General features: G+C 35.6%; 2 protein-coding genes across 5 annotated transcripts; both read left to right on the forward strand.

The window, feature by feature from the left end:
• Positions 1-468: 468 nt before the first annotated feature.
• On the forward strand, positions 469-11632 carry LOC103484257 (histone acetyltransferase GCN5). 3 transcript variants are annotated; one of them, XM_008441238.2, is made up of 13 exons: positions 469-1312; positions 3232-3296; positions 3511-3591; positions 3797-3868; positions 4572-4740; positions 5054-5097; positions 5923-6022; positions 7624-7692; positions 8527-8581; positions 9310-9425; positions 10278-10371; positions 11064-11205; positions 11305-11632. In XM_008441238.2, exons 1-13 carry the CDS (start codon positions 701-703, stop codon positions 11369-11371), a joined length of 1686 nt encoding a protein of 561 aa, XP_008439460.1. In that variant the 5' UTR covers positions 469-700; the 3' UTR covers positions 11372-11632. The 3 variants fall into 3 exon arrangements, with proteins under 3 accessions (XP_008439460.1, XP_050944458.1, XP_050944457.1); XM_051088500.1 differs by having other exon boundaries at positions 476-1312; positions 5054-5205; XM_051088501.1 differs by lacking the exons at positions 10278-10371; positions 11064-11205; positions 11305-11632 and having other exon boundaries at positions 470-1312; positions 5054-5205; positions 9266-9323.
• Positions 11633-12459: 827 nt separating this feature from the next.
• Positions 12460-25019, forward strand: LOC103484260 (vacuolar protein sorting-associated protein 54, chloroplastic). 2 transcript variants are annotated; one of them, XR_007823016.1, is made up of 19 exons: positions 12460-13595; positions 14352-14414; positions 15002-15081; positions 16790-16904; positions 17238-17312; positions 17787-17943; positions 18389-18477; positions 19123-19379; positions 20322-20493; positions 20592-20675; positions 20759-21156; positions 21457-21610; positions 22010-22091; positions 22688-22767; positions 23002-23163; positions 23485-23552; positions 23694-23774; positions 23887-24147; positions 24684-25019. XR_007823016.1 is itself a non-coding variant. In XM_051088502.1 (18 exons), exons 1-18 carry the CDS (start codon positions 12804-12806, stop codon positions 24020-24022), a joined length of 3045 nt encoding a protein of 1014 aa, XP_050944459.1. In that variant the 5' UTR covers positions 12460-12803; the 3' UTR covers positions 24023-24231. The 2 variants fall into 2 exon arrangements, 1 of the variants encoding a protein (XP_050944459.1); XM_051088502.1 differs by lacking the exon at positions 24684-25019 and having other exon boundaries at positions 23887-24231.
• Positions 25020-25275: the final 256 nt, after the last annotated feature.

Here is a 25275-nt window from a genome sequence, read left to right on the forward strand (position 1 = left end):
TTGAAAAACATGAGTAGGAGAATAATAAACGAAAAAGAAAACGAGAAGTATGAAACCGAGAGAGAAGTTAGATAAAAAAATTGTTGAAATATTATGAGTTTTATATCATGACTAGTCCCAAAACACCCAATTCGCGTATGACTTTTAAATTACACTATAATACAAACTCATCTTATTATGGATCGGCAAACACCACGTATATTCAAACTTTCAAATGAGTGTGTTACGGTTAGAAGTATATGTATTGCATGTGTCTTGTATTGTTTTAGAACATGTCTAAGTTAAAATAATAGTTATACTTAAAAGATCATTTATTTTTTAAAAAATCATATCACTTAATTAAGATGTATTTTTATTTTGTTATAGCAATAAAAAATTTAAACGAACCTTTATTACAACACCATATTATCCGACGGCTTATTATAAATTCAGATCCATAGATAAAATAGAATAGAATAGATTAACTTTATTTTCCAAATATTAAGAAAAGAAACGAGCGATTGCACCACATTAGTCGGGGGCATTCGTGTGAATTTATACTTTACGACAGCAAAGCAGTCACCGCCGCTACCGAAGAAGGGTCGGGGGCGTCGTCGTCAAGCAGTATAAAGTCCCACCTAGCAGCTTCGTCAAACTTGTGTCCCCTCACTTTACTTATCCCACGGAGTCCATTCTTCCGGTACCGCGCAATTTTTCTCCAATGGATACCCACTCCGCTCACCTCACTGCTACGAATCGTTCCCGTAGTTCTCAATCCCCTTCCCCGTCCCACTCCGCTTCCGCCTCTGCCACCTCCTCCATCCACAAGCGCAAATTGGCCTCCGAGGATCACGTCCCTCCTTTCCCTCCATCTTTTTCCGCTGAAACACGCGATGGGGCGCTAACATCCAATGACGACCTTGAAAGCATCTCAGCTCGCGGCGGCGGCGCTGACTCCGACTCCGACGACGATTCTGACGATGCCGTGGTCGAGGATGACGAGGACGACTTTGACAATGATTCTTCCATGCGTAACTTCACCACTGCTCGACTCGAGAATAGCGGTCCTGGCGGTTCTGCTACAGCATCTGCCTCTGCTTCGGCTGCGCGTACTACTAAGATCAAGCCAAATGCAACGGTGAAGATCGAGAATGCGGATATCAACAAGGACGGAGGCACGATTGGTGGAACCAATGCAGCGGGTTCTGCAGTGGGGACAACGGGAAATTCTGTGTCCGGAATTGTCGTGAAGGAAGATGCTTCGAAAATTTTTGCCGACAGTGTACAGACCAGCGGTGCCTATATTTCCAGAGAAGAGAACCTAAAGAGAGAGGTATATCTACTGTACAAAACTGTGATTTTTTTGGGAGGGGAAGCTACTGCTGTATGCCGTTTAGAACATTAATTTTTCTATTTTGGGTCGGGGAGGGACGAGTGCGAGAGAAAGGTCGGTTTGAGTGATAAGGGATGGGAGTAAAAAAGGCAGGCAATACCAACCTGGTATTTTTTTCAAGAGTATTACAATTCAAACAAGGCTGCGAATTTGAACTTACCACAACATTGACCAGTTAAGAGCTAGAATATCAAAGTGACATCTAAAACGCTTAGCATCTCATTTGATGAGAGGTTTAGGAGAATTAGAGTTGAAGTAGAGGAAAGAGGGAGAGTAGTGGCTTTGATCTCCATCGTACTGGTTTGTGGATTTGTAAGTTGGGTAGTGCATACAGAGCCTTCCAGAAAGCCATAGAAACAACATATTCTATAGGGAAACAAGATATATTTACCGTTCTCCCTTTAGAGCTTCTGGTCGAGAGTATTTGATGTTTGCTACGTTTGGAGGAGAGGTAGCAAGGTTCAGTTAGTGAAGGTGCTTTCGAGTTCCTCTTGTGGAGAAGAGTAAAGTTTGTTGGCAGGCTGATTTTTTGCAGTTTTGTGGGTCATTTGGATTGAGAGGCATAATAGAATTTTTAAATAGGTGGAGAGATCAGATGAGTTGGGAGGTGGCTAGATTTAACGACTCCTTATGTCCGTCAGTTGTTAGGCTTTTTTGTGATGATGAACTTTTGATCTTGTTATTTTAAATTGGAGCCCTTTTCTATCGCTAGGGTTGGACTTCGTTTTTGGTTGATACTTTTGTATGCCCTTATATATTATTTCATTTCTCACAATAACTGCATTTCCGTAAAAAAAGAAAAAAAGAAGAAGTGAACTATGGTTACATGCCATGGATAGATAAATCCTTTAAATATCTTTGATAAATCCCACTGGAGGAAAGTTTAATATCTTTATTGGTGGCAACTTAAAACGGTGGCTACATTTTGCACGTCTTCCTTAGAAATTCCCAAAAACACTACTCCTAATCAAGCAGGAAGAGAAAGGCTAGAAATTTCAAGGTGCAGTTCCTGGTGGTCCTCTGCCAACCTTAGTTAAAGATAAGGTGGGGAAAAAAGAAAATAAGCCTACTACTTTAGAGATAGGGAGCTGGTTTCGAATTTAATGAAATTTGGTTGGTGGGGGTGGGAACTACTTAAATCCATCTCGCCACTCTTTGTTTGGCAACAAGTGAAGGGAGCAACCAGCTTTTATGGCTGCACCTTTAGCAAAAAGGTTGGGAACTTGGGAATTCTATAGATTCTTTAGCGATGCAGTTCTCTACTGTTTGTAAGAAAATATACATGAACTCCTATGTGCCCATTTAATAGTATGTGGCTGAATGGAAATATTTCCTAGTTCAATGAGAAGGTAAAATATTGAATAAATGTATATACCTTGACAAAAATTTATTTCTTTTTCTTTTTAATTTGGTACATCAAGGGAGAGCATGGATGATTTGAACCTCCAACCTCAAGGAAAGTAGTACCTACCGACTACTACTAATCTATTCTAGCAATATTTTATGCCTCATTTTAGGTTTTTATAGATAATTATTTGTTTAGTAACTATACTACTAATTGGAGTTGGTTTTTATAGCTATGGTGTATCAAAGCTTACTTGTATCTTTTTACCAACTGATGAAATGCTTTTAGTTTTTAAATTTAATTTTAAAAATCCTTTAGGCATCATATGAGTTATGACAAATAGATAAATGTAGGTGCCATTAAATTCTGCTGCATTATGTCCATTTGGCTCAGGTTAAATAAGATTTTGAGCTTGTTTTAAGTTACTTATTCTGTGCATTACAAGATAATATTTTAACGGGTACTTCAACTTACTCTGTATTACTGACGTTCTTCTCATTTCATAACGTTTTAGGAGGAAGCTGCGTTACTCAAATTTGTCTGCCTTTCGAATGACGGTGTTGATGAGCATATGGTTTGGTACTTTCTCTTTTTCTTTGCCTAATTGTTAATTTATTAATTATTAATTGTTATTTTTTATTGCGTAACATTTTTGCAGTGTTTTTTATGCCTCTATGTTATTATGTTCATCTCCAGTATAGCCTATACTATAGGCTGTATGTCTGCCTATATGATCTCATTTTACGTAATAGTAGCTTTGATGCAATATTGCATATTACGTGGAACCTTTCAGGTTAATTGGGTTGAAGAATATTTTTGCCCGACAACTACCTAACATGCCCAAGGAATACATTGTTCGTCTTGTTATGGACAGGTACTTTCACTTACCATGTGCTATCTTCTTGAGATATGAGAAAATGAGGCCTGAAATGCACGTTTCAGTTTCAGTTTGGAGGCTTTTATTTGACCTCTCCTTTTAGGCATAGGACAGTCGTCTCTAAGATTCTTAGTCAGTTTCCTACTTTCCTTTTTGTTTTTGGATATAGCAGATCCTTTGTTCTCTAAATTTTAACTTGCAGAAACCACAAGTCGGTGATGGTTATAAGACGAAATCAAGTTGTTGGTGGCATCACATATCGCCCATATGTCAGGTGCTTTTTATGATATATAATGCATGTCTGCCAATTTCTGGGTGGAAAAAGAAAAAAAGAAAACACACACACAATTAGCTACTTATTGCAAATTGTCCTTTTACTTTGAAAACATGGTTCTGTTTACATCCCTGCTACATTTATTTGCCTCAGTAATATTTAAAATTTTTTGAATCTTTATGTTGAAATTCATTTGTTTGTGGTCACTTATATTGGATTACTTGTTTGGTTCCTTTGTTACCTATATGATTCTTGTCCAAAAAGAAGAAAAGAAAAACAATGAACAAATATTGGATTATGGTTGAATTATGTGTTTCTATGCAATGCGACCCCTTCTTCCTACAAGGTCACCTACCCCAAGGAAAAAATTACGTCTTGGACGTATGGCATGCTATGTGTAAAATAAATTTGCTTCTCTCTCTCTCTCTCTTTTAAAATTATCTTGTCTTTTCTAATGAATAGTAAGTGAAAGGTTCTCCGATGCTAATTATTGATATCGAAGTTAAGAATATTTTAACAATGAACAATGAACTAGAATCTCTATTTTTTAATATATACTATATGTTGGACCCCTTCAAATATTAAAGCTAGCACTGATTTCTGTTAGGGTACTGGGATCTTATTAAGTTGGGAGCCAATCTCTTGACTTCTTTTGTTCCCCCACCCCCTCTCCTTCTTCCTCCCTGATGACCTTCTATTGCAGTCAAAAATTTGGCGAGATAGCCTTTTGTGCTATTACAGCTGATGAGCAAGTAAAAGGATACGGTACCAGATTGATGAATCACTTAAAACAGCACGCACGTGATGTTGATGGCCTTACTCATTTTCTCACATATGCTGATAATAATGCTGTTGGCTACTTTACTAAGCAGGTCTAGCGGTGTATTTTTAAAATTTTTTCTCGATGTTTCTTAGCTTATTTCTTATTTTCGTATTAACTCACATATTTCTATATTGTTTCTCCATTTGTTCACATAAATCATGTTCTGTTTTCTGACTGAGCTAGTTCTGTTTCTATTTAAAGAAAGACACAATGCATCAAATTCATGATTGATTTATTTTCTTGGTCTCTTAGAAAATTGTACTAGATGGTATACAATTTTTTCAAATATATTTTTCGCTGGTTTATTGTGTTCTTCTTGATTGTTGGATATTAATTTGTTGACCTGAGCTTTAAACATGTAGGGATTCACAAAAGAAATACACCTGGAGAAGGACAGGTGGCAGGGGTATGTCACAAACATCCGCAGCATTTTGAAGATTGCCAAAGTTTTCTATTCATATCTTTTGGAGATAATGACCAGATACTTTTCATTCTTCATTCTCGTATCTTGCAAGTATTCAGAACTAATTTCTCTTTCCGCAACGTTTTAAAATGTTAAAGGTGGCCACAAACCATTTTTTTGGTCTTTCTTTGCATTAAAAAGTTCATAAAAATTCAAACTGCGAGTACTAAATAGGAAAATATGGGAAGGGAGAAGTTTAAGGATTTTTCAAAGAAAAGAAGGATCACCCAGGATGTTCTCAAATCATATTTTCATTTCTTTACAACCTTTTAATAGTTCCAACTCAAATTTCCTTGAATGTATTTTGATGAACCTTTGGTAATTTTGCTTATGGCCCCTTTTTGTACACTTCAGATATTTCATTATCAATGAAATTGTTTCTTATTCAAAAAATTGTGACTTGTTTTCCTTAAGATGGACCCATTCACTATCTTTTCTAAAATACGGTTTGGTGTATTTCCATTGTTTGCTTGGGAAAGCAGCTAAAAAGCAATATACCTGTTAGATGCTATTGCTTGTATCTGTAAATGTATACGTATTTTATTGTACACTTTACACTTCTTTTTGTTACTTCTTGGTTCTTTTGGATTGGAGCCTTCTTGTACGTTAGATTCTGGTTTGTCTTCTATTATTAGGCTGTCATCGTTTATGTTACTTGTCTTTGTTGGCCTTTCACATTCTTCAATTTTCTCTATCAGAGGTCAGCAATTAAATAATACTAGTAAAATTGAATTTAAACGGCAATAATTAAAATGTAGTTCTTTCCAGGTACATCAAAGACTACGATGGAGGAATTCTTATGGAATGCAAAATCGATCCTAAACTTCCATACACTGATCTGTCCTCTATGATTCGTCGGCAGAGGCAGGCAAGATATCTTTTGCTTAATCATTGTGGATTTAAATATGTAGTTTGGATAAAAATTTAAGTTCGTGCAACTATAGTTGATTGAAGTCATAAAGATGATTATTGTTTCATTCTTTTAGTGGGATTCATCTTTTATAGTTAATATAGGTTTGAATAAAATTGTTTCATGCAACTAAACTCTCAACGTGACATCCAAGCTTCCCGATGGTAGTGGGGAAAAAAACCTCAGCCACTATGACTATTGGTAGGCAGAGCATGTAAGGGCCTTGGTTGGGGAAATATTAGGATTGTTGGGGAAATATTAGTATGGTTATTTGAAGGGGCGAAGTAGTAAATAGTTAGTAAGTTGGTTGTGGTTTTAGTTATAAATAGAGGGGAATGGGTTGAGAGAAGGGGGTGAAGAATTTTGTGGGATTTCCTTTGGGGAATTTGGGAGAGTCTAGCCCTCCTGAAAGGCCAGTGGTTACCTTGTGACTTGTTGTTACTTGTGATCAATATATATACTTGTGATTCTATCTTTTAGTGTTCCTTGTGTTCTTGAGTATTTCCTTTGTTAGTTGGGATCCTAACAAATTGATATTAGAGCCGGCTGTCAACTTTTCTGAGTGGAACCAACGGAGAATTCTGATCGAGTGTGACTGAGTAAAGTGCTGCTGGAGTAGCCATTCCAGGAATGGGGTATTATTAGGAACCAAGGTAGTTATGGAATGCCTTTGTCCCACGTTGATTAGAATGGGATTACCAATGTGGTACTGAAGTGACTTGACTCTCCCACCTTAATAGCTGGCTTTTAGAGGGTGGGTCTTACAAGGTGCTAAAGTACCCAACATAGCACTGTACCTTTGCGAAATTTAGTACTCTTGGGCCTTAATTGATTTCCTTGTCCCCTTTACTACTCCATATCCTATGGTTTTGCTAAGGAATTTGTAGTTCTTTTCCTACTCTTCCTAAATAAAGTTGATGGTTGTCTTACTATTTATTCGTACCACCATCTCCTTAATGCTAGTTGGCCACTTGACCTTTGGGCTTTTTGATCGTTATGGTCTCCTGTGAATCCCTCCTTAATTGAGTTGAGCTGAGAGGACCCCGTTCCCATTTGCTAGATCAATTTACTCCACTAATAAACACTCGGTTTAAAGGGATGGAATCAACTTAACTCAACGATCTGTTCAACTGTGTTCTTTTTCGGAAAGTGCAGGAAGATCTAGACTGCATTCTCTGTCATCCTGAGTTTGTGAGTGCCATTTGAGAATTCTAGTTTGATTTTCTTGCATGCTTGGCACAAGGACACTCATTATATGATCAAGGAGTTTCTCCTCAATCCGTACTGTCAGGAGAAGGATTGCTTTTTATGGCTTTTCAGGGGTGTCTGTGACTTTATGGGTTTTGTAGGGGGAGTGGGGTAGTAGGGTGTTTAGAGGAGTGGGAATGTGCCAGTGAGGTAGGTTTTTTGTATACTCGGTAAAAGTCTTTACATTTGCATATGAATTTCAAGTGATGATGGTGTATTGTGGAACTATCAATTTGACCAATGATTGTAATGGTATATAGACTAGTTGTATTGCACATGTCTTTTAATAATTCTTGTTCTGTTTGATGTAGGCAATTGACGAGAAAATAAGAGAGCTTTCAAACTGCCACATTGTTTATCCTGGCCTTGATCTTCAAAAGGTATGACTTCATGCCTAAAATCATGACACTTTTATTAAACCCCCCATCTTTTTTATTGTTGCCTTCTTTTATGCCATCTTGAGCATAGCTCAACAAACAAAGGCACCCCTTCCTTGGGTTAACCTCTGCTCTTGTTTTATTATATATTATCTTCTTTTATATGTGTACATCTTGAATGATGGAAATCCTATGTGCCTCATAATTAAATGAAAGGGGATCTGCTTTAAGTTTCTACTTATTTTGGGATGGAAACATAAATCTGGCGCAAGGCTGAAATTTACTTCTGTGCTTGAATAAAATTTGGAGTTCTTTATTTTCTTTGATGTTCGGCACATTTGTGAACCACAAAATTGATTTCTGTATAACATCATGCTGTTGAGTTTCCATCTTCCTTTGAGTTATAATTGGTTTACATTGTTTTGCACTTCAGAAAAACTAGTCATTCGACGAGTTGATGAAATATTTACTTCTGGTGCAGTCTTATCTGTGCTTGAACATGATAAAAAGAACAAATGTTAGTTTTCCTTCCATTTTTAGTTTCCATTCGGCAAAGAAATATGCTGTTTTACTGGAATATATAGATCTTTCGTTATTTTTTTTTCATGTTGCGATGAAAGTGAAACTACCTGATCAAATTGAGGCAACATGCTTCAGAATCCATTCCATTTTTCTAATCACAAAATCAATGTATTCTTTAAATCAGTATATGGTAGTGTTTTTCTGCATAAGGAGGTAGTTTTGGTATGGCTGCACCTCCAACTTGTGAATTTGTTATTATACATGCTTTCTTTTTTCTGACTTTAACGAGTGATGAATTGCTATCTGGGTGTTCAGAAGGAGGCAGGAGTTCCCAAAAGACCCATCAAAGTTGAGGAGATCCCGGGTTTGAGTAAGATTTTCAGTCTACCTTTGGTCTGTGATTAGCATTCACTTCTTTAGTTTTGATTAGCATTCACTTCTTTAGTTTGGTTCTCGTCTTGTGCAGCAAAAATACTTCCGAAACATTTTTAAATTAGACCAATTGTTTTTGTAATTTTTGAAGTTACTTTTTGACATGGTACCAGTGAAATTATTCTCAAGGCCAAGGTAATGTCAGTTGATACTTGGCTTTGTTTCCCTTCCTTGCATTTATCTGTCATAATTTGTCAATATTTGGATGATTAAAAAAAGCAAAGGAGAAATACAAGTTCTTGTCTGAGAGACTATCACCAAAACTAGTCAATACTGTTTTCTGTGTTTGTTTGGGAAACATTTTTTAATGATAATTTTCAGGGAATTCGTAAAGAAGGTTTCTGGCTACTTAGATTTATTTTCTTATATGCATATGCTCTTCATTGGATTTTCAAATAGTTATATAATTTTTTCCTGTTTTCTCTTGTACACAAAATAATTGTTTTCTGCAAACCACTCTTAAAATATCATTTAATAGCCTTTTCATTCTCTAACACCAAATAACCACTGGCTATATCCTCAAGATCCCCTTTCTCAGTGGGTTTGAATGGAGATATTTTACTCCCCTCACTACCAAAAGAGTGCCACTTGGCAATACTTTTTATGCAATCTGTTTATTCAGATGTACTAAGCAACTTACAAGAAGTGTGCCACTTTTGATAATAGAGGAAGCCGGATGGACACCTGATCAATGGGGATTCTCACGTTACAGAGCCTTAAACTCTGCCGATGGGATCTCAAATCAGAAACATTTGACTGCATTCATGCGCTCACTTCTCAAGGTAAGCGTCTTGTAAGTTCGCTTCTTATTTTCATTTTTGATAAGAAACATATACCTACATTCCTCGAAAGTAGGTGGAAAGAATAACCTAGGTGCCATGGGTAGTTTACCTTTTCTTTTCAGTTTTCATTTTTGGGTAGCCATTGTGATCTTAGTTTAATTTTAGTTAGATCGAGTGTGAGCACTCTATATCATGACCGTAGGCTCTTCTTTCCCATGTCCTTGGAGGGGGGCGCCCTTTCCAAAAGGAAAAGAAGCTTCTTAGGAAAGCTTTATTACAATACTTGGATAGAACATGTGACAACTGACGATAGATGATAGAAGGATCTATCAATAAGATAGAAGGATCTATCAATAAAAATAGCCCTCTTATCATATATCGTTTGATGCTACAGTTTTAATTCGCTTGTAACATGGTGTATATGTTCTCCCTTATTCTACCAAGACCACCACTATAGCTTGTCAACTCTCCTTTCCAAATTGGACATGCCCGTGTTTTCAGTTCCATTTTAAAAAGAAGAGTGTGAGAGACTGGTGGTGCCTGCCACGCTTAATTTACTCAAGTATCATTGGAATTCCGTTACTGTTTCTCATAATAATAATAGCAAATAAATAAAATACTCACTTATCATTGTTTGACTGGGACATTCTCAAAAAGATAGCCTGGTGGTTACTTCCATCCTTGATCTACTTTATTGTGCTCTGGGCAAAACTTTTTGAACATTTTAGAAATTTTCTACGTTCACTTGCATCATGTATTGTAACTTCTATTCGCATTAATGTTTGGCATCTGCAGCTGTGTTGTTCATGTCTCAACTAATTGTTCTTACTGCTATTTTTTCCACACTGCCAGTCAATGCATGACCATGTTGATGCATGGCCATTCAAAGAACCGGTTGATTCTCGTGATGTGCCTGACTATTATGAAATCATTAAGGATCCAGTGGGTAAGAACTCTCAAGTTAACAAACTAGTCCCTTGAATCTTTGCTGCATCCTTAGGATATTTGTATGTTAGAATTGCTTTTGCGTTTTGTTAAAGCTCTGCTCATCGGTAATGTACTTAAAAGTGGCAGTTATGTTCCAAAATTTGGAACGTTTACAGTTCTTCTTTTTCCTTGCTTCTGGATTTTTTTTTTCTAATTAATGAAATTTTCCTTATTGGGAAGAAAAGGAAAAAATTATTATGAAGGATGATGAGAAGGAGTAGGATAGAGTCAATGATATGATGTATCATATGGAATCTATAATGACATTTCCCTTATTTGTTTTGCATGGACAAGAGTACATGGATATTAGATAGGTGTCAGATGGTCTTAGATAATAGATTATAGTTTGTGTATTTTAACAACCCCCCTTCATTGCGGCCTTCGTTCCTTCAGTTAGAACCATATATAAAAATTTGACACTCTGGTGTTTTGAACTTAGTATGGCGTCGACTTTGGTATGTTGTTTTAGAAGAGAACCTGCAACCAAGTGGAGTTCCAATTGTTTCTTGTCAAAAGACGAACTCCTTGTGTTGATTAATGAATTAGTGTATCCTTTTCTACTTCTGTTATAGGATAGATCTATGCATAACAATTGATGGCATGTAACAAGATATCATGCTCATTGCCTAAAGAATATTGAATATTTTGTAGATTTAAAGACGATGTCCAAGAGGGTGGAGTCAGAACAATATTACATTACTTTTGAGATGTTCGTTGCGGATGTGAGAAGAATGTTTGTTAATGCACGCACGTATAATGCTCCCGAGACTATTTATTATAAGTGTGCAACAAGGTACAATGTGACAAATGTTGAAGTGTCATAATAGTAAATGTTGAAGTGTGCAACAAGGTACAATGTGACACGTATAATGCTTACCCATGTTTTATGCAGGCTGGAATCACATTTTCAAAGTAGGCTTCAATCAGGTCTACAATCTGCTAACAAAATTCAACCATGACGTTTGCAGTGAGGATGCTGCTTAATTGTACAGAAAATAGTAATTTAATACATTCAGTTACATCATTCCCTTCCAACCCTGATTCTTAATTGTTCACCTTATATAGGTCAGGTGATTTTGTAACATATTTCTTAGTCTAATTTATTTGTGAGATGGTGTAGTGCACGGCATATATTCCTAAGATATGTATGATATAAGGATTCACTTTGTTGTCAGATCGCTCTATCATAAACAGACCTCAATCTTTGTATTTGTACGGCAGATCTCCGTGTTATAAACATCTTCCTAATCATTCAAAATCAATATATATAGATATATATATATATTTATGTTATACTTCACATGAATTTACTTTTAAAGAAGTCCTAAACCGAGTCCATGACGATTTCATATTTATGACTCCTTCAAATAAGTGTTCTCCACATGGATTTGGCTTCAACTTTTGTGTAGTCCTATTCACTATCTTAGTTGATCATTAGAATGTTGGGAAGTACAGGTTTTTTTCTTTTTTCTTTTTGCTAAAATTTATAGAAAATAAGTAAATGCTTTTCTTTTCATGGGAAAACAACAAATTTCTGATCTTCCTTTTGGTTCCCACATGTCCTACTACCGCTTGATTATTCAAACGTTAAATTTCCTTAATTGCTAGGTTGGGTGATCGAATACTATTCAAAATATAAAATACCCAAGACCAAATTATTGGTGTTGTTAAACTAATTTCTACCAATAGGAGTAAAATCAAACACTTAAAATTATAAACCAAATTCGTTCAGTAAAATGATTTTTGACATTTTTATTTTTTTTTTAAAGACGAACAACATATTTTAATACTAATTAATGGATGTGTGCTACCTAATTAATTAGAATGTGTACTAGCTTTTTTTCCCCCTCTTTTTCAAGAACATTTAAACATGTTAATAGTTAAAAAAATTTAAATAAATCTTAAACTTTTTTAGATTGAATGGCCGAAGTAACATTTATGTTTTTGTAATATCAACTTGGATATGAGAGATTAAATTTGTTTTTTTGTCACTTAGCTTTACCTTGTAGTATTTGTATGAGAAATGAAGGGCATTATTAAAATTTGGTTAGGATTATAATTTAATAAGCTACAATCCGGAATTGTGTAATCAAGGGTGTGGAATCGGGAAGTTGGGGAGGCGGAGGTGGACAGGCAAAGGAATTCTGACGAACGAGATCTATCTATCTACCCCCGCACAGCACCGGACTGCCATTGTCATTGCCATTGCCATTTGCCCACCACTTCAACTTCTCTTCTTCTTCTTCTTCTTCTTCTTCTTCTTCATCCCCTGAGATCTACCTCAAACCAAACACTTCATCTCGATCTCCATCGTCTTTTCTTTTGGATTTCATTTTCCACTACTGCATGTCATCTTTACATTAATTAGTTCATGATTCTAAGATTTTGAGCATGGAGTCCCAGCCTTCCCAATCGGGAAGGTCCCCTACTGACTATTCCACCATCGTCACTAGACAGACGAGTCTTGGTCGAACTACTTCCTCCTCCGATGCCAGCAGCCAGAGCTTGTCTTCGATTCTCAACAACCCTCATGCTGGCAAATCCGATGCCTCCTGGGTTGGCTGGTGGTCCTCTTCCTCCACCGTTAACCCACCTGAGTTTATGCCTTTGTCTTCCTCCATAGCCTCATCCGAAGTTACTCGATTCGATTTTAACAACTACACCACCCTGATCTCCGATTCTTTCCACCGATTTGAGGACATACGCAACCATTCCAGCAAGGAGAATGGTGGCTTGGATAGCATTGGTGGCCAGGGCGAGGCCCTTGTGGCTTGTTTGAGAGAGGTTCCCGCGCTTTACTTTAAAGAAGATTTCGCATTGGAGGAGGGGGCGACATTCCGTGCAGCGTGTCCCTTTTTGAATGTTTCTCAGAATTTGGTGCTGCAAGAGAAGCTTTCGCATTATTTAGATGTGGTGGAGTTGCATTTAGTCAAGGAAATTTCATTGCGTTCTAATTCTTTCTTCGAGGCTCAGGGCCAGCTACAAGACTTAAATGTCAAGATAGTGGAGGGGTGTAGCCGGATACGGCAATTAAAGGAGACCATACGGCTCTTGGATGTTGATTTGGTAGATTCTGCCAGGGAAATTCAGGAGCAGAATGCGACCAGGAATAATTTGTTGGCTCTTCAACAGAAATTGAAGCTTATTTTATATGTTAATCAGGCCATTTCCGCTCTTAAATTGGTACTCTGCCTTTCCTTTCTGAGTTCTTGCGTACTTAGTAGTTTTCGTTGATTAAGTCATATGAAATCGCCGCTGTCGTCATAATGCGTGCTATTACCTTTCAATCCGAAGGCTTCACTGCTTATAATTGAATCTTTTAGAGCACAATCCTATGACCGCGTTTGATGTCGTAGCTGTTACTAATTCATAAGGAATGGAAATTTGCTAGTACTTCTAGATGTGGGAAGCTAACGTATTCGGGACTTGTTCAGTCGTTCAATGAAAAATTTGTGCCCGTCTTTCTCCAAGTTCCTGTCATGTGAAAGAAAAACTAAGAATTGCTGTGACACCTTTTCATTTAATTCAGTTTTAGCATAAGATTATGGACAAAGTGTGTTGTATTGCTGCTGAGATAGACTGTACACGCTATTCTGCTTTCTGCTTTTGTCATGAATTTTAAAAGAAAGCCAATTGTGGCTCAATTCTATTGGAGATATTTTGTGGGAGGTTTGGTTAGATAGAAACAGGAATATTTCCTGAAGAATGACGCTGATTGAGTCATGGTGAACCTTAAGCTTTCGCTTCCTTCAATTGTAATATCTATCCCTTTTTGTTCTTTCTAAAGATCAATATATTTTTTATTTAATAAACCTTGAACAAGACTCGTGATTGCGAAGAGGGAGCATATACTGTGAACTTCTCTTCCCTCTTTATAAAGGTATGATATTGGCCGTAGGATTCATATCTAGTAGTGATCGTCGATCTTTTGTCATACAGCTAGTAGCATCAGCAGATTGTGCTGGAGCTTTGGATGTGACTGATGATTTACTACATCTTCTGGTATTTTCTCATCCTATGGATTGGATAGTTTTTATTTTTTTAATCTATAATGTTAAAATGTCCTGTACAAGTTCCTTTCATATTTTAGGGTGATGATAAGATAGTGTTGATATGCTCTATATTGCTGCTATTTGTAAATGCCTTCCAATTAAGTTTCTAGTACTTTTTTTAAGGAAAAGATAATAAGGAAATAGTATTTCTCAACTTTTGATTATTAGAAATAAATAAAATTTAATAGCAATAGGAGGAATAGATACAAGAATCTAGGAGGATATCAGCCCTGCAAGAAAGCAAAAAAGAGACAATCCAGATACCAAATTATACACACTATAGTTGAAAAATATAATATGTGATTCTTGTTCCTACTAGTACTCAATTCTTACATATCTGAGTAATATGTTTATGGCACTCATTGAGATATCATTTCTAACTCTGCCCTGAAACAACAATCTTGGCTTACCTTTTTATTTGATATAATTTATTTCTATTCCAAAAAGCTAATATATGGGTTCAGATCACCCAAAGTTTTCTTGGTTATTCTGAAGACGGAGTAAATCTTTCTTACTTCAGTTTCTTATGTGCTTTAGGAGGGGGATGAACTTGCTGGTCTACATTGCTTCCGCCACCTACGTGATCATGTAGCAGCATCAATTGAATCCATAACCAGGTAATATTTGTAATTTATTGTTGTACAAGTGAGAAACAATTAGGAAAGAAGAATTAGTCGTTTATAAACATCCAGTTACTTCATTAGTAAAATATTAGGGGAATCTCATCTAGGATCTATGATTATTGTTATCAGCTTTCCATTTTGAACCATGTCATAGACTGCGAGCCTTAACCCTCAGCATGCTAAACTTAGTCCCATGCATGTGCCAAATGACCTAAATTTTGAGGGAAACAGTTACATTTCGGATGTTGGTGGAAATGGCTGTCCATTTCTTTTTTTTTTTTCTTTTTTTTTTTTTCTGTTTTATCGATGGAAAAATCTCTACAATTTTGTTATGTTTCTTGGACATCAGCAAGTTCAAGTGCATATATAGAATTTTGCTTCACTTGTCGAATGATTATTACTTATTTCTTCATTGTTGAAGCCAAATTAGTTTTTAAGCTAAATCTTAAGATTTATCACAATTTATTTAGGCTCTTTTTAGTAACCATTTCCCGTAAGTTTTCGGTTTTTGAAAATTAATCCTCATTCCTCCCAATTTCATATTGTGATTTGCTCGAGTCCCCCTCAACTTTATTGTCTTTATATAATATATATAAAGAAGACTATTTATTTATTAATATTTATCATTAGCTAAGTGGTTATTCAGACTATTAGCCCTCCTTCCTACCCAGGTTCAAATCCTGCTAATGTAGTTTATTTTCCATATTTTTCTTTTAGCCCCTCGTCAATATATTTTCTTGATCAGCCACTGATTTGCATGTTTCTCAATTTTAAGAATTTAATTTTTTGCCAACTTTAAAAAACAAAACCAAGTTTCTAAAAACTACTTTTATTTATTAATTTTTAAATTTTGGCTTGGATATTGAAAGCACTGGCAAAATGTCGATGCCAGAGAAAGAAAGTTAGAATTGGAATGAGTGTTTAAAGGCTTAATTTTCAAACCAAAAAACCAAAAACTAATAATTACCAAACATAACCTTATTTATTTTTTTAAAATCTCCTAGTTAATTGGTTTGAATCTCCATTAATTCTTTTAGACATTTTATTATTAAGAAAACGAGCTTTGATTAAGAAATATGAAAGAATGTGAAGGACACGAAATAAATAACCTGCACAAAAGGATACCAAAGCTGCTAAAAGAGCCTCAATCCAAAAGAGTAACATCTGACTGATAATTCAAAGAACACGCTACAAATCCTCCATCCTTCTGAAATCATATTATTTTTTTCAAGCTGTATTGAAGTGGATGGGAAAAGATGCAGTACAGTTTCGTTAAAGTTCCACTAGTTGGGTTTTCGTTTGAAAGGTTTCAGCATGTCTCTCACATTTTTCTTGCGACTTGAAGGGCTAGTTCTGTCTTGACTATCCTCACAACAAGATCTTTACTTGTACCGAAGAGCCTTTTTCACCAGATTTTTCTTTTCTTGGCTTGTTTTGTTGGTCGCTTTATGCATGTTTGCATGTATTGTTACTATTTTTGTTTCATTTTGTTGGTCGTTTTTGGTTTTGGTTGTCGTTTCTCGTGTTTTGTTCTCCTAGTATCTTAATATTGTACCTGGGCATTAGTCTTTTTTCATTATATCAATAAAGAGGCATGCTTCCTTTTTAAAAAAAATGAGTGGCTGTGCATGCACTATACATTTTTATTATTATATTTTTACATTCCCTCCAGAAACTACTAACATTTAGTCTTGTGGTATAGCATTCTTTCCGCAGAATTTATGCGTGCCTCAATTCATGATGCTGGAGATGTAGATATCGTAATTATAACTGAAACAAAAGCATGGGCTTCAAATTTAATGAATGGAAAGGATGAGGTAAGCAAAATTTTGGTATAGAAGGCCTTGAAGTTTATCTTTTACTAAATAGCTGAACTGAAGGATTGCTATATTTTTTTCTGTAGTAGATTTTGATATAACTTAAATAGAACTAGAATACTATTGAAATATAAAACGTAAGAGCTACTTGAAACCTCCTCTCTCTTGAGTATACTAACTCAGGCCCAAAACCATCGAAACAACTCTCTGCTGTCTTCCTTCCCCACCCTCTCTATTTATTACTAAATAACTTTTCATCTTATTTCTTTTATTTTTATTACTTGAAGACTATAATTTTGTTAAATGTAACATGTGAACTTCAAACTGTGGCAGGTCAAGTTGGATGAGGAAGAAACCTCCAACTTCCGCGATCGCCTTCTTCCTATCGTTATTGGATTGCTCAGGACTGTGAGTTCTCATTATCCTACTTCATTGTTTTGGCTGAAGAATAATTTTTTGATCCATCCTCTCTGTTGGGCGTTGGATCCTTTTACATGAAGATCCATAACTATCGACTTCCTTGTCATTTTATCTTGCTAATTGAAACAAGCCAGTCAGTAACTGATTACCCCAAATTTCACACTAAAAATTCTCTTTCCCTTGCCCTTCACCAAGGTTTATGCAATAGGTTTGTTGTGAAAATCTGTCTTATGGTCAGTTTAAAGATTATGTGCTCTCAGTCTCTAAATGTGGTTTTTGATATGGACTATATTTATTATGAGCAGTAGAGTTGTTTAACTGTTGGTTTTGAAGCTTGCTCTCATTATCCTTTCAACTTTTCTAATCTTATTAAAAAGTTTGTTTCGTGTTAAAAAATGTGTGTTTAATTTACAATTCAATTCTAAACCAAATTTATTGCATGCGTACCGTGATTTCTCCCAGGCCAAGCTTCCCTCTGTATTGAGGTTATATCGTGATGCAGTTACAGCTGATATGAAAACTGCTATTAAGAATGCAGTGGCAGAATTACTTCATGTTCTTCTAATCAGGCCTCTTGACTCAGATTTTGCACCTGGAGAGAGAACGATGGATGCAGATGGTGAGATGTTGCTGAATCTTGATATTCATCTGTTTGTACAACACTAGCGTTTGATTAGTCTTTTTTAATATGTAATAAGATAATGTTATCCGTATTTCTTACATGATATCAGTAATTCTATTCAAATTATGAATTTTAAAAGATTAAATGGAAAAGTCCAATTGAAACTAACAAATAACTTGAATGAAATCATAAGGCGATAGGCTAATTAAGCTTTGAATTGTCATGAAAAATCTAGTATCCTTTAGCTTCTGTCAGATTTATTTCCTTTTTTCATTGTAAAATATTCTCTCACACACACATATATGTATATTTTTCTTATTAAGATATATTTGAGCGTGAGGAAGTTGCGGGTCATTCAGTCTTCAAAAGTTTCTTTAATGCATCTTTGATTTCCTGATGTTCTTTTTTAAGTGAACTATTTTACAATAAATTTATGACTCAGGTGGAGGTGCTTCGCTTGCAAGCAAACTGAGGGGCCTGTCTTCTGAAGGCTTCGTTCAACTTTTAAGTGCCATTTTCAAGATTGTACGGGTAATTTTTCTTGCTTAAATGTACTCTCTCCATAGGACACTTAATTTGTTCTTAATTGCTTCTAATTGATACACTTAATTTGTATTTGACACTTTTATCTTTCTTGGTTGATCTTTGATTTGTATTGGGTTGTGGATGCTTATAGTGCGATTGTTGTTCTTTTTCTTCTTCTCTTTTTGTAATTTTGAGCATTATTCTTTTGTTTTCTTTTAAAGAATATATTACTAAATCATTAAAATACTATACGCAATGTTAGTGCTAAGGTTAAAAGAAAGCTGAAGATAAATCTGGTTATCCGGTATAATTTGTGCACCACTAGGAAGTTATATTTTGAGCAAAGACCAAAAAGAATAAAAAAGAAGCAAGCTTATCTTTTTTTTTCTGAAAGACATCACAAAAGAGCAGCACACAGTTGGCATATCTCCCAAGGAGTTTTCCCCGCTCACCAAAACTTTTACACTCCAACCCATCGATCATCCAATCATCAATCTTTCTTAGGAAGACATCCAATCACCCGAAAGATATTGAAAAGAAAATACCACTCTTGAACAGAATAACCGAGATTGTAATATTTCTAGTCTAAGACAGTTTTTCCTTGCTGGAATTTTATCGGCATTATGATCTCTTTTCATTTAGTGAATGCAGGTACATTTGATGCGCGCTGCAGAAGTGAAAAAGTCTATTGAATGGATTATGTGCAATCTTGATGGGCATTATGCTGCAGATTCCGTTGCTGCTGCAATTGCTAGTGGTGCTGCAGCTGCTGGTACAGCTCAAGATACTGATAGCCAAGGTGGTTTGCTTCTTCCACATTTACCTCAGCGAGTAGCTGCCAAGGTTACTTCCTTACAAGGAAAAGCAAATGATGCAGCCAACCCTTCAAACATGTCTAGAAATTTCAGGTTAAGTATTGCTTGGTTTTGATAGCTTTAGATTAATTAAGTATGAAATGTCATACTTGATGTGCAGATGGTTGCATCTACTCTCTCTCTCGCTCTCAATCTCTTCCTCTGATTGACAAGGAAATATTATTTAGACCTTGGATAAAGATTTCTCAGATCAACATAGGTTTTAGCCTAGGATAGTGCCCTTCCGCAAAAGCAATCAGACTATCACATTTACAATTATAGGAAGACAGAGTGAGCGATGATTGGGAGTTCTTCCTTCATCTGTCTTTTAGAGATAAAGGTCATGGGTTGTGATTCGTGGGGTGTTTGCTTTGTTGTGGGGCCTTTGGGGAAGAGAAATAACAAACTACAAAGTGTTTAGAGGTGGAGAAAGGGATCGTAGTGATGTTTGTTGCTTTCTGGGGTTTCATGTTTCTATGTGGGCTTTGGTTTCGACAACTTTTTGTAATTATATCCTATGTAACAATTTTACTCAACTGGAACTCCTTTCTTTAGTGGGGATTTTCGTGGGCTTGGATTTTTGTATGTCCTTGTATTATTTCTTTTTTATGTCTCAATAGAAACAGTTGTTTCTATAAATGAAGTAGTTGTATATATATAATTGTCCAAGAAAGCTCGAGATAGAAAAAAAAATTAAAAATTAGGGACTCTCTTCTACATCCTGTTGGTAATCAATCTTTGTTGTGAGTGGATAATGGCGAAGATACCTATCTCAGCTCTAAAAGAAAATTAGTCCAAACTATCGGGTGGGGTGCTACAAAGCATCATTCTTATTGGAACTTTCAGAAATTTATTGAGAATTTTGTTCCTTTCTTATTTTCTTCTGATAAAAATGTTTGCTGTTCACTTGGTGAATATTTAATTTGTGATAATTTCCATGTTTTCCTTTTAACTTTGTTGTAATCTCAACTATTGAAGTAATTTGATTGTGAGCAGAGCTGATGTATTGCGAGAAAATACCGAAGCTGTTTTTGCAGCTTGTGATGCTGCTCATGGTAGATGGGCTAAACTCCTTGGCGTTCGCATTCTTGTTCATCCAAAGTTGAGATTACAAGAGTTTTTAAGCATATACAACATCACACAAGATTTTATTACAGCCACAGAGAAGGTAATCAAAGCTTTATTTGGAATATGAACTTAGATAAGGATATAAATCTATAGGTAATCATAGTATTTATAATTCTATTATTCTTCTAACTTAAACAGATTGGTGGAAGGTTGGGATATAGCATTCGTGGAACTTTACAGTCCCAGGCCAAAGCTTTTGTTGATTTTCAGCATGAGTCTCGTGTAAGTTTCTGATTTGTTTATTTGTTTAGAGTTATTGTCCAACTTAAATATTATTCATGGTTCATTAATTTATGTTATTGTAGATGGCAAAAATCAAGGCTGTGCTTGATCAGGAAACATGGGTTGAAGTGGATGTTCCCGATGAATTTCAGTCTATAGCTGAATCACTTTGTTCTCAAGAGCTGCTTTCTGAAAACCCCGATCTTGCTCAGGGTAATATGGATCAAAGCCACAGTGATGTGGCTACGGATAACGATGATTCACGAAATGCTCAAGAACACTCTCAGCAGATTGATTCAAGTGACCTGTCTGGGGGGAATTCTGAACATGTGAAGCTTACTCCTGCAGATACGATTGAAAAGAGTAAAGCTGATGTCACAATTCCTTCGACGCAATTGAACAATACTAATGTGAAGGAACGTGGAAAATCAAGTTCTCAGACTTTGCTATACAAAGGCGTTGGTTATCACATGGTAAACTGGTTAGTTTCTTCTTTCTTTTTTACTTTTTCTGGATTAGATGGCTCCCTCCACTAACATTGTTAAATAAATTGGTTGATCTATAGTTATTGGCCCTGACTTTGACCTGTATGGTTATCTGTTCTCTCTTTATTTTGAACTTTTTTATTCCTTGTGACAGCACAGTTTTGCATTGAACTTTGTATTCTGTTTTTTTCTTTCTTAGTACCTTCTGCTGGTGTACACAATCTTATTGTAATTTTAATTAGCTTCATTGCTGGGGTTCTCCCTAAACTATTTATTCTGTAATGGTTATTTCCCAGTGGTTTGATCTTGCTCAAGATGTTGTCGGAGTACATTGACATGAACAATTCTTTCCCAGCACTATCTTCGGAAGTTGTACATCGTGTTGTGGAAATTCTCAAGTTTTTCAATACAAGGACTTGTCAACTTGTACTTGGAGCTGGTGCTATGCAGGTACTTTATAGTCTTTTATTTAGACATGATAAACGTAGTTAATGCTGTGCTTCTAGGTTACTTGTAATTGTAAATATGAAATCCTTGAATCCCTGGACTTACATGTCATGTTCATGGGCGTTGACTGTTAAAACCATTGGTCTTCTTTTTGTTTATTTTATTTTATTTTATTTTATTTTATTTTGACTCTTTTAGAATATTTTTGTATCTTGTTAAAAGAAAAATCATTGGAAATAATGTGGTTTTTTTTTCTATCTTAATGTGCAGTTGTTTGAATATTATAAATCTTATTATTCACATAGCACTTTGTTAATCATTCTGAACATGCTTACCATGGAAGCTATGATTTTCAAAGGCTAGGTTGGCAACTCCTAAAAACTGAATTTATTGCTGTTTTAGGTGTCTGGTTTGAAGTCTATCACATCCAAACACTTGGCCTTGGCTAGTCAAGTTATCAGTTTTACCTTCGCCATTATTCCTGGTATGTTGCAACAAATTTCGAAGGATTCGACTTTAGTTCCCTATTGTTATTAGTCTAGCAGCCTATATCTCACGGGCTAAGGCCAATCAACTTTATGTCTGGGAAAGCAAGTTTTGCTTAACCCTTTATGTTTCCATCGCCTACTTCAACAAAAAAAAGCAAACTTCTTTTCTCTGTTTAATCTTATCATATAACAAATCTATTTTTCTCATCATCGTTATTTTTCATGAGGAAGGAAGAAAAAAGCATGTATTGGAAGAAATTGGGAAGATATATGCTTATAAGGGAGGACATAAATTCTCTCAAGAAGAACCAAAAGGATCTGATCTAATTGGCTTTATCAAAAAGAACTACATTTTTGGAAATCTTTCTTTCAAACTACAGCTCCCCATAAAAGAGTATTTACTATAACATTCCAAAGAACCAACAAAAACTGACACATCACATCGGGATATCATTCCTGAGACATCGGGAAAATGCATTTTAAGCGCTAGTTTTCCTGTCTTTCAATTTTTTTCATACAGGGGGAACACCTATGGGGTAATTTGAATTATTATAGAGAATTTGACGTTTTCTTCTTTTATGATTTGAACAAGAAATTAGGAGAATCCTTTTTCTCAAGGTACCTGAGGCGCGAAAGACACTGTTGCTCTCAGAGATTGATCGAGTGGCTCAAGTATATTTCTTCCTCTTCTTTCCATAATTCTTCTGTTATGTAACAATTACGCCAATTATGCTATTTAGCTGACTATAGTGCGAAGTTGCTAGTTGTATTATTACTGTTGAAAATTCTGCAATTTTCACTTGCAAGTTTCTGTATTATTGCCATTTCTGCAATAAAATCTATGATTACAAAAATTGCTTTGTTATGCATTTTTTGTACCATTTATTGAATTATTTAATAATTTAGGATTTCAAAGTTCACCGAGATGAAATTCATACTAAGCTGGTCCAGATAATGAGGGAAAGGTTATTGGTACATCTTCGTGGTCTGCCTCAAATTGTTGAAAGTTGGAATAGACTCGAGGATTCTGACCCTCAGCCCAGTCAGTTTGCTCGATCACTTACCAAGGTAGCTACATTTATTCATCAAGCAAACTAATTCATTAAAGTAAAGCATTTTCTTCTTCGTTTTATGTCTGTCCTTGGTACCGTGTTAAGTTAAGTTTCATAATTAATTTTTTTCAATATTGAAGTCCTTTTTTGCGCTATGCATAATTGAACACTGTGCATGTAAGGATGTGTCTGACAAATGAAATCTTATATGGTTGATGCAAAACAGCACAAGTCATTTCACAAGTTTGATTAGAATGTTGTTTGCATTTAATTGTACTTTTTCCGTTGTTTCACTACATACTTACAACCGACTTGGGTTGAAATCACCATTATCCAGGAAGTTGGTTACCTTCAACGGGTCTTATCTCGAACCTTACATGAGGCGGATGTTCAGGCAATATTTAGGTAAGTCATACTATAATGAATGCATTGTTAAATTTTAATCCAGATCTACTCCTAAATCTATGGCCGTCCCCGTCTGTAAATAAAGAATGTTTGCCGTTCTGCTATTTGGAAGTTAACAATTATCTTTAATGTAATCTTCAGGCAAGTGGTCAAAATCTTCCATTTACAAATTTCTGAAGCATTTTCACGATTAGACATAAGCACCCCACAAGCAAAGGATAGGTAATACTCCCTTGTCGTTCAGGAACAGCGGACATTTTAACCTATAATACTTACACTGGACCATTATTTCGACATGCTTCTTGTTCTGACACCCTTTTTTCTATTGTACCAGGCTGCTTCGTGATGTTAAGCACATTCTTGGCTGCATAAGATCTTTGCCTTGTGACGATTTGAGTAAATCTGACATCCCAAACTGGGGGCAACTTGATGAATTCTTGGATCAAAGATTCGGATCTGAAGCTGGATAATGACATGAATGTGTATTGACCATTGTTTTCTTTATGAAGGGTGGTGTCATATTTGAGTAAATAACAGGATACCAGGAGTCAATTTTCAACCTATGCCTTCTCCCTTGTACAACTAAAATATCAAGGTATGTTGTAAGAACAATCTTTACCCTAAATAATTAATTTTATGGATCTTAGCAAGCAAAAGTTTAAGCACTTTTGAAATAAAATTGAGGTTAGCATACCCATAACACATGTATGAGCAGTTTTTAGTTTCCGTTTCTGAACTTCTAGCCGGTATTGTTAGGGAAACCGGTATTGCACAACTTTTTAGCACTTCTGTTTCTATTACTCGTACTGTATGAAAAGCATACTGCATATAGTTCTGTAGGGACTTTACTTCCTACGACTAATTTGAACTGCATAAAGTTCTGGGTACTCTTCGTTCCCATGTATACTGTTTAAAAACTAATCAATTAGATTTTCATACTTGTGTAAAACATTCAATTAGAATTTTTGTTTTTTGCGAACATTGTGCATTTTGTACTCTCAACCTCAGATCAAGACTACATGAACTTGATTGATCAAATGTGATAGAATCATTTGGTTTCACTGCATCTGAATCATGGGGCACATTTTATTTGCAATATGATCTGAATGATTTCTGTTGTGTACTGGACAGGTATAAAGTTTGGGATTCAGATATTTCAACGAAGTTTTTCTCCTCTGCCCTTTTTGCTGAAACACATAACATATATTTGTTTTGTACCGGCTAGGCCAACGTTTTTTGCTGCCCTAATTGTAGTTGTGTTTAGAGAAGAACATATCAATTGGTTTATTACTTGATGAGAAGATTCAGCCAAAATAGATTTTAGTTCCTTTCTTTTTCTTCCCCACTCCCTCCAATTTCGTGGCTTCCGTACATTTGTATTCTGTAGAGCAAAATTTATCTTTATTTCTATAAATAATTTTGCTTACCGCTGGTTATGCCATTTCTTTTCCGAAGGCATTTTTAATCTGTTTCGACTTTGTACCCCTTCTCCTGTTTTTTAATATAATTTTGGAATATTATATATCCGTATCTTGCCTTGACAACTAGCTTCTAAAGTGTTCCTTTTGTTATTTAATTAAAAGCGAGTTTTTTTTTTATGGCATGGAAGGAATGCAACCACCTTTTTCAAGACAAGGAAAGCTTCTTATGAATGTTATTTTGAACTTGTTATTTTTCATGCTATGAATTGGTCTAAAAATGGATATTATTTTTCAAATGTTTT

The sequence above is a fragment of the Cucumis melo genome, chromosome 8 (assembly GCF_025177605.1).
Source record: "Cucumis melo cultivar AY chromosome 8, USDA_Cmelo_AY_1.0, whole genome shotgun sequence".
In the NCBI taxonomy this organism is placed as follows: Eukaryota; Viridiplantae; Streptophyta; class Magnoliopsida; order Cucurbitales; family Cucurbitaceae; genus Cucumis; species Cucumis melo.

Coding starts and splice junctions, on each gene's coding strand:
- LOC103484257 (XM_051088500.1), top strand. CDS start 701: ATGGATACCCACTCCGCTCACCTCACTGCTACGAATCGTTCCCGTAGT. Junction 3,592..3,796: donor GTTCGTCTTGTTATGGACAG/GTACTTTCACTT, acceptor TTTAACTTGCAG/AAACCACAAGTCGGTGATGG. Junction 3,869..4,571: donor ACATATCGCCCATATGTCAG/GTGCTTTTTATG, acceptor CTTCTATTGCAG/TCAAAAATTTGGCGAGATAG.
- LOC103484260 (XM_051088502.1), top strand. CDS start 12,804: ATGGAGTCCCAGCCTTCCCAATCGGGAAGGTCCCCTACTGACTATTCC. Junction 13,596..14,351: donor CCATTTCCGCTCTTAAATTG/GTACTCTGCCTT, acceptor TTTGTCATACAG/CTAGTAGCATCAGCAGATTG. Junction 20,676..20,758: donor ATTTTCAGCATGAGTCTCGT/GTAAGTTTCTGA, acceptor ATGTTATTGTAG/ATGGCAAAAATCAAGGCTGT.